The sequence below is a fragment of the Alligator sinensis genome, unplaced genomic scaffold, assembly GCF_000455745.1.
Source record: "Alligator sinensis unplaced genomic scaffold, ASM45574v1 scaffold138_1, whole genome shotgun sequence".
In the NCBI taxonomy this organism is placed as follows: Eukaryota; Metazoa; Chordata; order Crocodylia; family Alligatoridae; genus Alligator; species Alligator sinensis.
The window spans coordinates 4025781-4042611 of NW_005841862.1; the positions used below are offsets into that span (position 1 = coordinate 4025781).

Consider the following 16831-nt stretch of genomic DNA (forward strand, 5'->3'; position numbering starts at 1 on the left):
GCAAAGTGGGGACCACATTGGCTGTTTTCCAGTCCTCCGGGACCTGGCCCGTGCGCCACGAGCGTTCAAATATTCCTGCCATTGGCTGCGCAATGACGTCAGCCAGTGCCTTCAGTACCCTCGGATGGAGCTCATCCGGGCCTGCCGACTTAAACGCATCCAGTTCCTCCAAGTGCCTCTGCACCATCTCAGGGTCTACGCTTGGTAGTCTGGCATCCTGCTGCTGCCTCTCTACAATCCCAGTGAGAGCCTTGTCTTGCCCCTCGCTTAGGAACACTGAGGCAAAGAACTCATTGAGTAGTTCAGCCTTGTCCCCCCTGTCCGTCACCAATTGCTTCTGTCCATTTAATAGAGGTCCTATTCCACCCTGGGCCTTCCTTTTACTCCCCCCCCCCTCCGCTTACCTGAGCTTCCTGCACTGAGGCAGCCCAGAAACTGCAGCTGGGGCTTCCAGCTGGGGGGCGGGGCCAGGCAGGCCCGCTGTTGTTGGAGCCCGCCAGGTTTTCCCCGGGTCCTAGGCAGAGAAATATTAATTTTCTACATTTTTTTAGGGGCCTCGTGGGCCGTATTTTGCCCACCTCTGCAGTAGAAGACAATTGAATACTGAGAGCCCTGATTATACTTCCTTCAAAAGCCCTGCTCTGTAGCAGTAAAAGCATTTCAGATATTAGTCATTGAATTTATATATTTTGGAGACTGTACTATACAAAATATGGCTGGTGCCTAGGAATTAGTGTTCCAAATTTAGGAAATGAAGGCATTTTCTTTCTAATTAATTCCACCTGTCTGTCTTACCCTACTAGCACTAGCAGTGTAATTTGTAGAGTACCATTCTGTAACATTATTGTAAATAGGATGCTCTTCCATTACCAGGGTCCTTGGAGTGCTGTTGCAATCTTTTGATTGCTATGTAAGTCCATTAAAAAAAGCAACCATTTTATTCTGTTGTGAAGTATGGGTCATTGCTGCCAAAGAGATAGGAGCTACAGAAATAGATAATGTTTTGCAATACACAGCTGCCAAAATGTGTGGCATATTTGTATGATGTCAAGTAAGCGTTTTGCCCTTAAAAATATATATTTATTAAATCTTAAGTAGGAAGGCATTTAACATGCTCACATGGTATTATTTGTATCGGTTAGCTTATAATCAAAATTTGACCTAGTTTACTTGGATTGAGAATGTCCTCCACCATTCTAAATGCATTTGATCAATCAGTCCTCTATCATAATTTTAAAGGCTACTTTTTTTGAACCACCCAGGCTAAACTTATTTTTATGCTCTTGTTGTACATACTTTTGACTTTGAGTAGAAGCTGCAAAGCTGCAGAGTCGGGACCAGTTCTGATGTCATTACTGTAATGCTGGTGCATAAGCAGGGAAGTAGTATTGTCATTTTGCTTATTCACAGTGATTTTCTTTCTTATTAAATGTGTTTTTGTGACAGTCTTAGTCATCCTCCTGTATAGATACATTCCTAGGAACAACATCATAGGTTCTTCACCTCCCCTTATGTCTCCTCCCAGTGTCTCAACCACTTTAGTGAGAGAAAAGTTCAGTTTCCTAGAATATCACTCATGATATTCCCACTAAATGAACAAAACTGTTATAGATATTATTAACTTTGGTGATTTGAAGAAGTGGCCTGCATTAGCATTTATCATAAGTAGCTAAAGCTAAACAGAGACTACCTAGCTACAGGTCACTGACCAGTCATGAAATTGTAATACCTTTAGCTTCTACCAATAGCACCAGGTAAAGGTATGTATTTTTTCTCATATTTCACCTAATTACAGTATCCATAGTTTTGTATTCTTTATAGATTGCAGTTTACAGGACAGCTGGATCACCTCACCTGTGTACCTGCCACATTTCTTAACAGTGTTTATAGCTGCATTCTGAGAAAATATGGTCATCCAGTCTATGTTGTCTGAGTAGGACGGGCACCTTAGAACATGCCCAGGATGCCAGCCCAAGAACACTTGGAGCAGTTCACTTCAGGAGAGCGTAGTGCAGGGGCAGGCATTTATTTTGGGTGGAGGGCCGCTTACTGAGTTTTGGCAAGCCATCGAGGGCTGCATAATAGGCAGCCAGGGGCATATAAATATTAATTTTCTAAATTTTTTAGGGGCCCCGTGGGCCAGCTAGAATGGCCTGGTGGGCTGCATCCGGCCCCTGGGCCACATTTTGCCCACTCCTGGCATAGTGCAATAAAGATCCATGAGAAGAACCAGCCAAATTGGTTGCACTAGCACACTAAGCTGTCCCATCTGTGACCAATGAGAGGGAAAAACACATTTAGCAAGTTACAAAAAAACAAGACTCTGAGGCCTATGATAAGTGAAATGCTGAACTATCCTGGCAAACAGAAGTTTACAAACAAAAAGCCATCTGCCATCAAACCGATGCCTGGGGAGCCAGCTTTGTGCCCAAAAGGTTATTTAACACTCCCAGCTATATAGTTGGTCCAGTAAAAGATATATCACTGAAAAAGTCTTTGTCTGTTGTATGTTTCCTGGGCTATCACAGCTACAACAATGCTCTAATCTACAGAAAAAAATACAGTAATTCTTAAATGCTGACAACCCCTATGTTATCATTTATATTGGAAGCCTTTTATAGACTTAAGTCCTTTTAAGTTCTCTTACCCCTGAAGCAGAGGCAGTTCTGTCAGCATCTAGCTCTCCTTGATATTACCTCTTCCTCTGGAATGAGCTGGGTTTGGCAGAGGCCACAGACCACTCCCATCAGTTTAGGCTTTCCCACAGAATAATTAACCACACCATCTTTAGAGCCAAACCTATTGTTAATTACACCACAATTTATAAATGAGTTTGTAATCAGTGCCAAAATCATTGCTGATCAACACTGGATTTAACATGGGAAAGGTTTTGTGTCCTGTTGTCAGATTGAAGCAGCTTCCTAAGTTGGTGCATGTGTGTGTGCAAGCACACATTATCAGAATTTATTAAAATAGTAAAAGGTAAAAGTTTTTTAAAATAACACCTTTAAAAGGTAAAAGTATTTTTTCAACTTACTATTACAAATAATAGAGAGTTTAAAATATTTTGTTTCACTCCAAACTGTTTTGTTTTAAGAAGCACTTGTTTGTATTCCTGTCTAAAAGAAGTATAAGACCAGCTGTGGAGATGGATTAATATAAATTTCAGCCTGCACTAGTTTGTTTCATGTTGGTACAAGCCAAAAAGTACATGCTACCCATGCTCCATGGTTCCTTGTTCACATCTCATTGAGACACTTTGCCTCTAGTTGGTTTGGTTGTTATAGCATTCCTGGGCCAGAAGAAGGGGAAGTTGATCACTATTCAACTTGAACTGTATTTGTTTGTTCATTTGTTTTGAGTGGGGGAGCAACTGAGTCTGCTGCATGCTTCTATAATCTCCAAGACCCTACCTCATATGAGAGCTGCCTTCCTTTCAGAGAAACTGTACTTTCCTTTTTAACCCATTAATGTTGCTCATGGATCATTTTGAAGAGATGTTTTAGGTCATTGTATAAGGGCTCTCCTTGGCTGAGAGCAAAAGCCAGAAACTGAATTTTGATGTTGCATGAGATATCAGAAGGCACCAACATCGGAGTTAACAGAACTGTCTCTGGGTCTCATGCTGAATGTAAGAACTGCCATACTAAATCAAGCTGTCTACTCGGGCATCCTCTCCTTCGTTGTAACCAATGCCAAAGCATTACCAGGAAAACGTGAAAATCCTCATAGTAGTTGTTATAGCGTAAAATGCCCTAAGAGAATGTTTCCTCCTATTCTGTCCATTGGTATTTGGTTTATGACTCAAAGCATGAAAGTTAGCATCCATTAATGAAAAAAATATTATCATATGGCATGTGACTGTGGGTGTTCTCCTTATCCCCACTAATCCCTTTTGGACTCCTCCTAAGCTCTGGGCCTCAATGGCTTGGATTTATTTTTGTCACATTTTGTTATGGTCTGTTTTGCATGTGGGGTTTGTTGTTGTTGCTAGAGTATTTTATCTGGTTTGAACTTTATTTTTTGTTTCAGTTTCATTATGTGTCCATTCCCCGATTCCTGTGTTAGTGGAGGGGGGAGGGGAAAGGAGTGCCACGTTTACCTGTTCTGTGCTACTCATTATTTTTTATATTTATATCACATCCACTTCCCCCCCACTCCCAAATTAAATAGATTCAGTATCTTTGCATAGAATTTTTTTCACACATCTAATGGATCCCTTCTATTTCTGCTTTTCTCTTTCTCTTTTATTTCTCTTTTTGGGATAGTGGTCAGAACTAAACACACCTTTGGTTAAGTTTACATAATGTGCACCTTATATTTTAAGAATGTGCTATCTCATTTATATACATCCTGTAATGTTTTCTGTTTCAACTATTGCAGTGCAGTGGCTAATTTTGTATATTTTTGTTAGCAACCTGGTCACCATATTATTGGGTTTCTTTAGACTTCTTGGATGATTACCTGCCAGTCTAATGAGTCTCTTTTTAATGCAATTGAAAGCCAGTTTTGACAAACTTTAAACATTTTTCTCTAGTACTATCCTATTTCTTCTTTCTCTCCATTTCATATCTTTCCTGTCCTAGAATAATTCTCCATTGGGGCTGCCTATTTCATTTTTTAATTCACCTCTGCAACCACTATAAATGAAACTATGAATTGAATGTGCTCTGAAATCAGGGCTTTCCAACTCATGGCCCATGGACCATGTGCAGCTTGCAGAGGGATAATTTTTGACCCCTTGGGTTTCCACCCAGATGCCATTCCCCTCCAGCAGCCAGGCTCTTTGAGGTTCCCCTCCTTCGCCTGGCTTCTGCTTCCTGTCCCCACCTCAGGGGACAGTATGGTGTGGCAAACCTGCAGTGCCATGGAGCCTGTGGCCCAAGGAGCTGAAGGTGAGGCCAGGGCGCCCATGCATGCAGTTAGACACCAACCCTGTGAAAACAAAAGTATGTGCTTTCTATCTGAAAAAAAAACATGAAGCCAGCCACCAGCTCAGCATGACATGGTCCGTCCGGGACCCCACTATCCTACTGTCTGAACCCAGTTTGGAGTCTCTCTCAGCCCTCTCGCATAAAAAACACATCATGAAGACAAAAGTAAAGGTGCACGCTCGTAACATTTTATATAAATTCACCAACTTGAAGACAGGGAGCTAGCCCCTCAATCATCTGAACCACTGTTTTGACTCTCAGCTTCTCTTCTGCTGAGTGTGCATGCCCTGTATGGGAGAGTCCGATACATGCTAAATGCCTTGACCCCATTCTGAATGCTAGCTGCTGATGCATCACAGGATGTCTAAAGCCTACCAGCCTAAACAGTGTGTACCTGATGGCTGGCATTGCTCTGCCTGGCATCAGAAGAGCAGTAGCCAGCAGGATAGAACAATTGAGTCAAACTAAAGATATGAGACACCAACTGTGACTATCCCACAATGCACAAACGTCTGAAGTTACACAGGAGTTGCCTCACCAGCACTCATGTATCAATGCTACAGCCAAGGAGACATGACAGCAGGTGTGAAATGAGAGGCTGAAAAAAATACCTGACAGCAAAAAATGGACATTTCAGTGGCCTAGTGATTGCCACCAGGGGCTGACGAACCATAGCAAAGGTAGCAGCGTCTTAGCTACCTACATACTGGAGTTGGATGCTCCAAGGAACTAATGAAGAAGTGGGGCTATACCACTGATTCAACCACCTGTGACTGCAGCACAGAGCCTCAGACTATGCAACAGCTGCTGCAATGCCCGCTGCTTGAAGGCACATGTACAATGTAAGATCTTGCAAAGTAAAATAAATGAGCAAAAGCAGGGTAACAAAATGGTCAAAAGTGGTGCAGAGGCACAAGAAGAAAAAAGTAAGGGGTTACTTGTACATGCAGTATCCTGGATGTGTGTTGGGGGGGCACTCATGCAGCATGCAGCCAAGGGGAACAGTGGATCACTGATGCAGCCTGTGGCATGTAGTCCCTGCTGTCTTGTGGGGCATGTGGCCCCCAGCTGCTTAGAAGTTAGACATCCCTGCTCTAAAGTGAAGGGAAAAAACCCCCAGGAAAATGAGGAAGAGTTGTACTTGTTCTTATAGTTTACTCACAAACATGTCTGTGTTACGTATTTTAATATATGGACAGAGGGGAAATTTATACTGAAAAGAAATGTCCTACTATTGTTGGAGGTTTTCAACCATTGTTTACATTTGGTTGTTCTTTCACTTTCCTAGAATAGTTCTGCCCATGTACAGTTGCTTGACACTTTCTACTGTAAGAACCTGGTTTAAGTTGCTTAAAACTGCCAAATGTTAAGCATTTGGACTCAGTTTTTTTATATTGGGTGCTTGTCTTAAGTCTTTTCTAAGAAAAGATTCAGCAAAAATCATTCAGCCACTTCTGAAAATCAGGTTAGGAAAGTGCATTGTTTTGCCAGTGACAAATGCACAAAAAAAACCGTAGCCACTTAATTGGAAAACTCTAGTGCCTCCATGCTTTGGAGCAATGACGTGACATTTGGATGGGATATGGCCCTGGAGAAAGGAAAGTAGAGTGTTCTGTAGGCACTGAGCATGCTGCTCCTTCCGCAGCATTTGTCACCAATCACTCTGAGCATTCTCCACATTAAGGATGAACCAGACTCTTTTTTGCAAATACTTAGCTGGTGGAGGCAACTGTAGCACCATACACAAAAATTAAGGCTGGAGAAACTGACTCCTGTGCTCTCTGTACACTTCCTAGTGGTGCATCTATACAAGACGCTGATTGCGCAGTAGTCTCAGACTATTGCGCAGTAGTGTCACGAGTAGTCTCAGGCTGCTGTGTAGTTAGCATCACAGAAAAGTTGTTCAGTGCTGCTGCGCAGTTACTGAGGTCAGCGCTGCTGTGTAGTAACTCTTGTTTATACAAGTACTAAATGACTGCACAGTAACAACTACGCAATCACATCTTCTGTAAATGCAGCCAGTGGCAGTCAGGCTGCATAGAGGAGTAGAGGGAAGCAGCCTGAGTCATATGTACCCACACATTTTGCTTTCTGCATCCTCTTCTAGCAGAGGGTACGCAAGACAGATCTTCTACAGCTACCAGTCATTCCATTATCTCATGTGGTAACGGTCTGTGATTATAGATGCAGCCTTGCATCTAATTTGAGTGGTTAATACAGTTCTATAATGTGGGATTTCTGTTTTAAGTAACAGGCTTTTTTAACTAGAAAATATTTAAGACAGGGCTGTCCAACTGGTGGCCCATAGGCTTCAGGCAGTCTATGAGAAGTTAAGTTGTGGCCCCTGAGCTCTTGCCCAATTTCCACTCTGGCTGCAACAGCAGTTGGAGTCTGTGGGCTTCCCCTTCCCTCCATCAGCTTCCACTTCTTGCCACAGTCCTAGGGGGCAAGGTGGTGCAGCATGGCGCAGGGAGCTGAGGGTAAGATGGGGGCTGCTGGGGCACATGGTGCAGCAGTGGTGCGGGACAGCATGTGGTACAGTGGGAAAGGGAGTCTGCATGGCATGTGGTTTTGCTGGGGGCATGGCTCATCTTGGTGCAGCCCTCACTGGGTCTTCAGCCACTTAGAAGTTGGACAGCCCTGATTAACCATTGGATCACTCTAGATATACTGAGTCTTCCCTCTCAGTATTAAGGAAGAAGGCAGGGCAGGGTGGCACTGATTAACTTGTTCAGAGAGGCATGAGCTTTCATAGGCTACAGCCTGTAGTGATCACTATTCAATAGATACAGGCATACTATGAATAAGAAGAAATAACTACAGTGGACTTTGCTGTGGAGCAGTAGGCAACTTCTGCAGACCTTCTGTCTGTCTATAATTGAATAACCTAACTGAGAGACCATCTCCTAATTCCCATCTTCTATAGTCTTCTAAGTAAAGGAATGTCTCAGTGTTATAACTTGTATCACTACACAGTGTACTTCATCAGATGCTATGAATGGACTTGCAGAGATCTGAGGTACTAAATAGAAAGGAAAAGGTCATTTAAATGCAAAGGATAGGGAAAGGGAGAGGAAAGGAAGCACCTAAGAGAGGTGAATGGGAGGTAAAGCTCAAGGGGGATAAACAAAGCAATTAACCCATTGAAGGATAGAAGGGTTATAAAAGCCAATCCAGGTAATGGGATAAGAATCCAGTTCTCTGCTGAGACCATACTTAACACAATGCAATTAGTGGGTGGTTTCTGTACTGCAATTTGTCAGTTTCTAAAGTTGTATTTTTTAAGAATAGCTACTCTGAGGTCAGTGATAGGATGTCCAGGGAAGTTAGTATTTTGCCACAGGTTTGTGTGATTTTCTGGAACTGATGTCAGATCAAGAGCCACTCATTCTTTCATGTAGGGATTGCTCTGACTGCCCAATATAGACAGCAGAGGGGTACTGCCAGAAGGTGATGGCATATCTGATGTTTGTAGAGGAGCAAATGAATGAACCCCAGATATTATAATCCATGTTGTTTGGTCTAGGAACAATCTGACCTTTGTTGATGAGGGGACACAGCTGGCATCTGGGTCTGTTGCAAGTTTTGGTGCCTCGGTGAGAATAGCAGTTAGGTAGCCTGTTACTGGAGAGAGACCATTTGACGCTGCCTGTAAGCCAGAACAGGCTTGTCCCCGAAGGCTGCCTTGAGATGGTCATCATTTGCCAGGAGGAGTTGGAGGTCATTACTGATGTGGCCAAGGCTCTGTAGGTTACAACAAGAGGGATTTTGTTGTCCTTGTTGTCACAACCCAAAGTTGTGGTTTTTTGTTTTTGTGTGCTTTGGCACTGCTAAATTATGTTCCCACCAAATTACAGCTTTTTTGCATGGTAGAGTTTTCTGCTGCAATAGGAGAACCCGCGTGCAAAAGAGTATTTCCCGCCATTTATAGCCTTCTTTGCATGGTGCATTCCTTTTGCATTATAGTGATGCACGGTGCAAAGGAGTTCCTGCCATTTGTATTTAGATTTGTGCCACATTATTGGCTGGTTCTAAATGTAGGTATATGTGGCAGCTAGCTATTGGCTTGCTAGCCGTACAAAAGACTTGGGTAGTTTCCGCCCAAGTTGGAGAGAGAGGAAACCTGGAGAGATACAGAACTCGCCAGGAGGAGGAGACTTCGCGCTGTGTGAAGATCTCCAAGCGATGTGGACCCTTGCGGACCCAACGCACCTTTCTTAAGCAGGCAACGGAGGTCTGTTTAGCTTCTAGCCTCTCCCCGTCACCGAGCGCAATCCTAGACGTATCACTATCCTATATACCCAATTTTCAAACCCACGGAGTCTTAACAGCTCCGGGGGACCTGGGAACCAAACAGAACCCACGGAGATTCAGCCACTCCGTGAGGAAAGAATTGCCGAACCTGCGGAGCCTAAACCACTCCGGGGTCAAAGAACTGAGTTTGTCAGAGTCCTCCAACGAGGATTCAAGCGGAGCTACGCCTGGAAAGCTGTCCAGCCTACACTGCGAACACCTTGGGTGTAAGTAAATAATCTTTTCAATCAACCATTACGCCTTCGTAACTGATTCTAGCTCATGCGTACCTTACCGCCCCGCGGTCCCTTCTGACCCCACGTGCCCGGGCTGCTGGCCACAGTCCGCGTGCACAAAGACGGGCCCGGCTCGCACATGGCGAGGATGGGATCGGGAGCCAGCCCACACACTTGTCACTGGGTTGGTATTGTAGCAGATTTAAGTCTGGCCCTGTTGATTTTAGTGGCTACAGTTTTGGGATTGTATTGTAGGAGTCCCCGCTTCAGATCCATAAAGTGTGCATCCTGGTCAATGGGATCAGAGCAGATAGTTAACTTCATGATCTTCCTTAGTCTGGGGAGTTAAAATCCAAATTTATAATATCCATGAATAATGTGTTATTGCTGCTCTGTACTCCTTCCAGTCTGTTTGTTGTATAATGTTGATGTCAGTGGGCAATGTCTGACTTACTCTTCAAATATTACACCAAGCACATATGCATTTATATTGCTTTAACCCTTTTTATTTTTAAAAATAAAATAAGATGGTTCATTTAGAGTGGCTGTTTATGTCTGTATCTGCCATTTAAGCGGGTGAATACTATCCACTTTTACCCCTTCAATTACCCTAAAGACCTGGGTTTAACAAGCTCCTTCTTAGTGACTGATCTGCGTGCTGGTATTAATTCACTGAAGACCAGGAAAGTGGCTGGCCTTGACGACATACTCACTGAACAAATCAAGCAATTTAGACCCAAGAGTGACTCCTCTGCCTGTACAATGCATGTACAGCCAGTCAAAAAGTTCCAAAGATATGGCAATATGCGCATGTAGTTCACTTCTAAAGCCAGGGATAGATCCATCCAACCCAAAGAGTTTCAGATCTACCTCCCTGCTATGCCACACATACGAACTGTATGAACGAGTGATATTGAACCAGCCTTGCCCCATATGTGGATAAACACCTAATCCCTGAACAGGGTAGCTCTTGCCCTGGAAAATCAACAATGAGCCAGCTGCTCAATCTAACAACATATTGAGGATAGTTTTGAAATGGACCAAATCACTGGACCTGTGTTTATCAAACTAGCTGCCACCTGTGATGCAGTTAACCACCAACAACTCCTCCACAAGACCCTGGAAATGACAAAAGATCTACATTTTATAGAGCTAATACAACCCCTGCTTGAAAAAAGATGTTTTTCTATTGACTGAATGGAAAGCAGATGGAGGTGACAGATTAATGGCTTCCCCCAAGGAAGCATACTTGCACTGCTGTTAACATCTATACAAATGACCAGGCAATTGATTTAGAAACAAAACATTTAATCTATGCAGACGACCTATGCATAACAGCCCAAAACACTGGCTTTAACCATGTTCAAAACTCCCTGAGGCACTAATTGGCCTAACTTCATTCTACATTGAAAACCAATTACATGCCAACCCAGTGAAAACAAGTGTGTGCCTTCCATCTGAAAAACCATGAGGCCAATCGCCAGCTCAACATTACATGGTCCGGGACTGCACTATTCCACTGTCCAAACCCAGTTTACCTTGGAGTCATCTTTGATAGAACGCTCTCGTACAAAGAAAACACGAAGACAAAGCAAAGGTGAGTAGTCATAGCAACATTTTATATAAGCTCATCAATTTGAAATGGGGAGCTAGCACCTCAACCATCCTAACCACTGCTCTGGCTCTCAGCTTCTCATCTGCCGAGCATGCATGGTGTGTATGGGAGAGATCTGTAAATGCTAAGCACCTTGAACCCCATTCTGTATGATAGCTGCTGATACATCACAGGATTTGTGAAGCCTACAAGCCTAAACAGTGTGTACCTGCTGACTGGCATCATTCCGCCTGGCATCAGAAGAGCAGTGGCCAGAAGGATAGAACAATCAAGGCAAACTGAAGGTGTGAGACACTGATTGTATGACCATCCTGCAGCACACACATCTGAAGTCCTGCAGGAGCTTCCTCACCAGTACCCAGCTTCTCAATGCCATACCCAAACACGCAACTACAGATATGGAACACAAGACTGGAAAAAATACCTGACAGCAAAAAACTCGACATTCCAGAAGCCAAGTCTTTAGCACCAGGGACTTACGAACCATGGCAAAGGTTGTGCTGTCTCAGCCGCCTGCATACCGAAGTTCGATGCTCCAAGGCGTTAATGAAGAAGTGAGGCCATACCATTGGTTCAACCACCTGTGACTACAGCACAGAGCTTAGACTATGCAACACTTCTTGCAATGCCTGCTGGTTGAAGACATGTACGATGAAAAACCTCACCAAGTACAATAAATGAGCACAGGCATGTGTAGCAAAATGGTAAAAAGTAGTTTTGAGACATGAAAAGAAGACTGCAATTTTAGTTTAAGAAATTATATTTACTAAACCTGTCCTGAGTTCTCTTGTCACTTTGTTTCTTACAAACACGTTAATATGTATTAAAGTGCTTTTTACTCCATTACTATATGTAAAACCTATGCAAATGAGTAACAGCGAAACTGACCTGTATACAAAGTGCTGCCAAATGCAATTAAACCAAATAGAAAAAATTAAGAAAAATACTTGTTCTCTAAGCTTGCTTAATTTTGGCAGTCACTTAACTAGAACACTGAAGTCAGCTCTAATTTAGGGAAGGGACTACTTTAGTCAAACAAGGAAATTTGCTGGCATAATTATTCTGGTATAATTAGTTGTGTGGATACTTTTATTTCAAAATAAAAATGCCCTTGGTTATGTTGCTTAGTTGTGTTGCTTCCAAAGCAATGTAAATGAAAGTATGAAAAAGGCACTTTTATTCAATAATGAGAGTGTCCGCTAGGAAGTTTAAACCATTACATTTCTTCATGTAGAGTCAGGTAGAAAAGCTTGTTTCTGTTGAACTGGTTGTAGTGTAAAATTGTAGGATAATGTTGACATCCAAATAAACTGTTATAATTGGAATCTTTTAAAATAAAATGTTTCTGGTTTTATATTAGATTTTGTAAAAGTTCAACATAAAATACTTCAGATACCTGATAGAGTCCCTAGAATCTAATTCACCAGCAAGTTTTCAGGTTTACATAATTAAGCTATTCATTATGGACCAGACAAAGGGCCAGTTTGGTCACTTTGTGCCAGACAGGCACAATTCTCAGCTGTTGTAAAGCTGAAGAAGCAGGCTCTTATGCCAACTGTATCTAGCCCCCCAACTTATCAAGGTGACGGGAGCACTTATGAACAGGGAAGGTGCAGCACAGCTCTGCCAATTTATAGCAGACTTGTGGTCTCTAAGTGACCACACAGCAGCTGTTCTAAATCAGAGCAGCTTACGGGGTTAGGTTGGGACAGGGACAGCTAACACATCCATGAGCTGTATCAAGGTCCATGATGCACCCCCCATTCTTCTGTAAAAATGGGATGTCAACACAGAGGAGAATCTGGCCCTATATTTTTAATTCTGTAGATGTAATAAGGTTTTTATTATTTAGTTATTTTAGGATAAGGAAATGAGTGGTAATAAGATGGTAGCAAACATTCTGGAAAAAAATGATACAGTAAATTTAGTTTTTGTTGTCATCACTGGATATGTTACTCGGAGTTGAGAGGCATTGTATTGTTTGCATTAATAGCTGTCACAGAACCAGAACATACAATTCAGTGGGAACAGACTAGAACTCCTTTGTTGCTCTTGCAAAATTTTCTGGGAATCGGAGATGTGTGGGAGTATGTACACATACATGGTTGCCACAGGAAAACACACCTCCAAATCTTTGTAGAAGAGAATCATCCTGTAGGACTATCTACCCCTCTGTGCTGCACCACTCTATAGTTTTACCAGGTCAGTTTCTCTGACAACCTAGCAAGCCAGTCCCCTGTCACTGTGCAGAAGCAGTCTCTGAGAAGGCTCCATGAGGGATTATACTGCTGCAAACAATTAACCCTCATTGGAATTTCTTTGAGAAAATCCATAGATTAAAACAGAAATGTAACTGTGGTGGGGAGGGTAGTTGTTTCACCCTGCTAGCCCCCAAACCCTAGAGATCTCCTTGGAAGTACCTGTAGAGGGGTTTCTATATGTGTTATGGAACTTGGTACAGGGTTAATTGATGAAATTTGGAGGCTTGTATTATACAAGAAGATCATATAAGATTATCTAACAATCTCTTTTTGGCTTTAATATATGAATCTCTGGGTCTCTGAGAGGAGAAGGTTGCACCAAAGAGAATTGTGAAAGGGCATAATTAAAGTTTTGAATGTGGTTTTTTTTAAGATCTGTTGAACATATGGGTGTTGAGGGCATACTTTTCACTGACTCAATAATCAAAATGTTAATCTAAAAATAATTCCTTTTCCTTTGCAAGCAGGGCATTATGCAACTGATATGTAGATTTTATACTAGTTGGAAACACACTTTGAATAAATACTTTGATTTTTATGGACTCTTTCAATGTATTGCAGGCTCATCAGCAAAAGCACTCGTGAGCTTGAAAGGTAAGAAATGCAATTATTTATTTAGGTGTGAAATAAACAAGACGGATAAACTGACTAACGTAATAAGAGGTCCTTGTTTCAGAAAGTTTTGCCCAAGGCAAATAATGACAATAGTTTTTATAATACATAAGCTAATTGTTTTATTTTAGATTATCTGTAGATTTAGTAGTCTTGTCCTCATTACTCAAATCCCAGATATATTCAACATTTTTTGGATACTGCTTTTGAGAATGAAACCCTTTAGCAGTTACTTTCTGGGAACACATGATTTCTCTTTATGTACTGCATAGGCCTCAGGTTGGATAAGAAAATTAAGGCATTTTTTCCTTCTTTTGGGGTATGGTAAGAGAAGGGTTCTTAGTTGGATCTTTACTTAACATGAAATTTATATATTGTGAAGGAAACTTGTAATCTTGCTGTGTTTTCCACCAAGAACTAGTGGACTAACTCAACAGAACTATTTATTATCTGTACTGTTTCGTTGCAGAAAAATATTTTTTGTGAATACTGCATCAAAATTGTACTTTGCCTGGCATCAGACATTTTGTTATATATTAGAAGGCTCCCATTTACAGTGGGGAGAAAATACAACCTATTTATTGAGCTAGCTTTAAGTAGCCCATATTTTGTTTGGGCGATTTAGTTCCCTCTGATTTATGGTAAAATGCATGTGTTCATTTTAGAAAAAATTGTTCTACAAAATTATTTTAAGTAGTAATACTAAACAAATTATGTTTGTAGGTTGACCACTTCTAAACACCATTTTGAAAATAATCTTGCTAATACTGCCTTATTCCCAGAGTAGATGCAAGCAGCATCTTTTGCATGCTAGGCTGTTAGCAAATGGAATGCCTAAACATTAATTTCACATGGATATGTCTGAAAGTGCACTCTGGATGTGTGCTGGAATATTTGATAGAAAAATATTAATTCTCTAGTCAAATGTCTTCTGGCAGAGGCTAATTTAAAGGCAGAGTGTCAGTTAAAAGCCAAGTATTTTTTCTGTCTTGAAATGGCGTAAAGTGTTCTTTGGATTCTTTATATCCTATATATCACTTTACCAAAAAAAAAATCTTATCTGCTCTTTAGCAAAGTGATAAAACACTGCCTTCATCACTCATTATATGAGACCTACAGTTTTGTTAATCACTGCAAAAATTAATTCCAAAAACTGTTAAACCACCATCATTGATGCCTTTGCATACGCCTGAAAATAGTGCAAAAATGAATACACAAAGGAGAAATCTTTTTGTAAAGATACCATCCATACAGGATTATCACTCCAGGATCTCAGCTCCCTGTCATGGAAGAGATGGAACTCCCAAAATTTTGAAGGTATTTTTTCTTTTTAAAAAATATTTTTGGTCCCTACAGACAGTGGTAGCTGATAGGAGCATGAATCAGAATCAGTCTCCCCTTCATCAATTATGATGCACAGTCACCAGTGTGTGGGGGGTGGCAGAAGGGGCTGGCTCATGCTCCTGCCTGTTACTGGTTCTCTTATTGGGCCAAAAAACCTTAAGAGCTTGACAAGTTCCAACTTTTTTATGCTACAGAGTTGAGACCCAGCAGTGCGAATCCTTCAAGATGGTAAAAACAGAACTACAAGGTAAGTTCTTTTTTTCACTTTTCAAGTGGTAAATAACAAAATTGGAAATTTCCAATTTTTTTCAAGTGTTATTATCTTTAGCAGTGTTTAATGAAAGACCATGCAATTGATCCAATAACAGATATCACCCAAACAAATCTTTGCCTCTAAGAAAAGCCCCTAATATTAGGCCATGGCTATATTCAGTACCACAAGGCTGAGCCTTGTGTGTAGGCTCTGACTACATCCATTTCTTAGGAGTTCCATTCATTGTATCTAATCTTGGAAGGATATATGCACCTGCTCAGCTTTGTGTACTTGGAGTAGTTGCATGTTAGAGTATGACCATGTGAACAAGTTTCCACAAAGTAAAAGGGAGAAGGGATTTATTGCATATCAGATGCTCCTTGGTAACTTTTCATATGCACACTCTTAACCATAGTAGAAGAATGCTAGACCACTTATTGAGGACTAAGTTACCCTTGGTTACTCTTAAGTTACTGTGGAATAAGTGTGTGCTTCTGACTAATTACCCTGTAGCAACTGGTAAACAATATATTTCTGCCCACCTTTTGCCTTACAGAATATTGTTCAGATGCCAGTGCCCGAAGTATTCAGAATTAGGCCAGTCAAAAGTCCTCTACAACAGTATGAAAACCCCTAAGTTATGGAATTCACTATCCTTGACACCCATTTTTATCCATCTTTACTTACTTTCAGACAAAATTTAAACTTTAGTTTTCAAAGTGTTTTCTTTTGTTTGTTTGTTTTATGACTACTGACAGTGATAACCACTGATGATGGTGATTCAGAAAGTGTCTATGGCAGTTATGCAGTTGATGATAAACAAATGCAGCAATGAGGTGTCTGTTTGCTAAGACTTAAGGAATAGAGCATTGATACAGATGTCTCATTCTATATTCCAACTTGGACAGTTGTGTTCTCCCGACTTGGATATCTACCATAATTTGCTATCTTTCATAATTGTTTTTTGATAATTTTCTATATACAGTTTTGTAGTGCTGTTATATGCTGTTAAAATGGTCCCTTTCCACCCCCAGAGAAGGAAGGTAGATGAATAATTTTGCATGTTTTATTATAATCCTTTGTCCTGAATTACAGATGTATTTTTAAAGAACTCTTGTAAGTTGTACAGTGAACTTTTAAAAAAAGATTACTTAAAAAATATAAACATAAACTGGCTTTACATATCCGTGTGGTTCTGTGCTAGCTGTGATAGCTGCCTAGGTAGCTCCTATTCCAATGTGACATTTAATGGCAGACATGGATTTCAAGAGATCTAAACACTT

General features: G+C 41.3%; 1 protein-coding gene across 5 annotated transcripts in view; it reads left to right on the forward strand.

Moving 5' to 3' along the window:
- LIN9 (lin-9 DREAM MuvB core complex component) overlaps positions 1–16831 on the forward strand; it is a 57774-nt gene that overhangs the window by 9478 nt on the left and 31465 nt on the right. Inside the window, exons 2-4 of one of the 5 annotated variants that reach the window (XM_006016560.3) lie at positions 13901–13933; positions 15206–15268; positions 15490–15542. In XM_006016560.3, coding sequence (XP_006016622.1) covers positions 15521–15542 — 22 coding nt within the window. In that variant the 5' untranslated portion in view covers positions 13901–13933; positions 15206–15268; positions 15490–15520. Of the gene's footprint in view, positions 1–13900; positions 13934–15190; positions 15269–15489; positions 15543–16831 lie in introns of those variants that run through there. The other 4 variants (XM_006016559.3, XM_025216357.1, XM_025216369.1 and 1 more) reach the window with 4 other exon arrangements.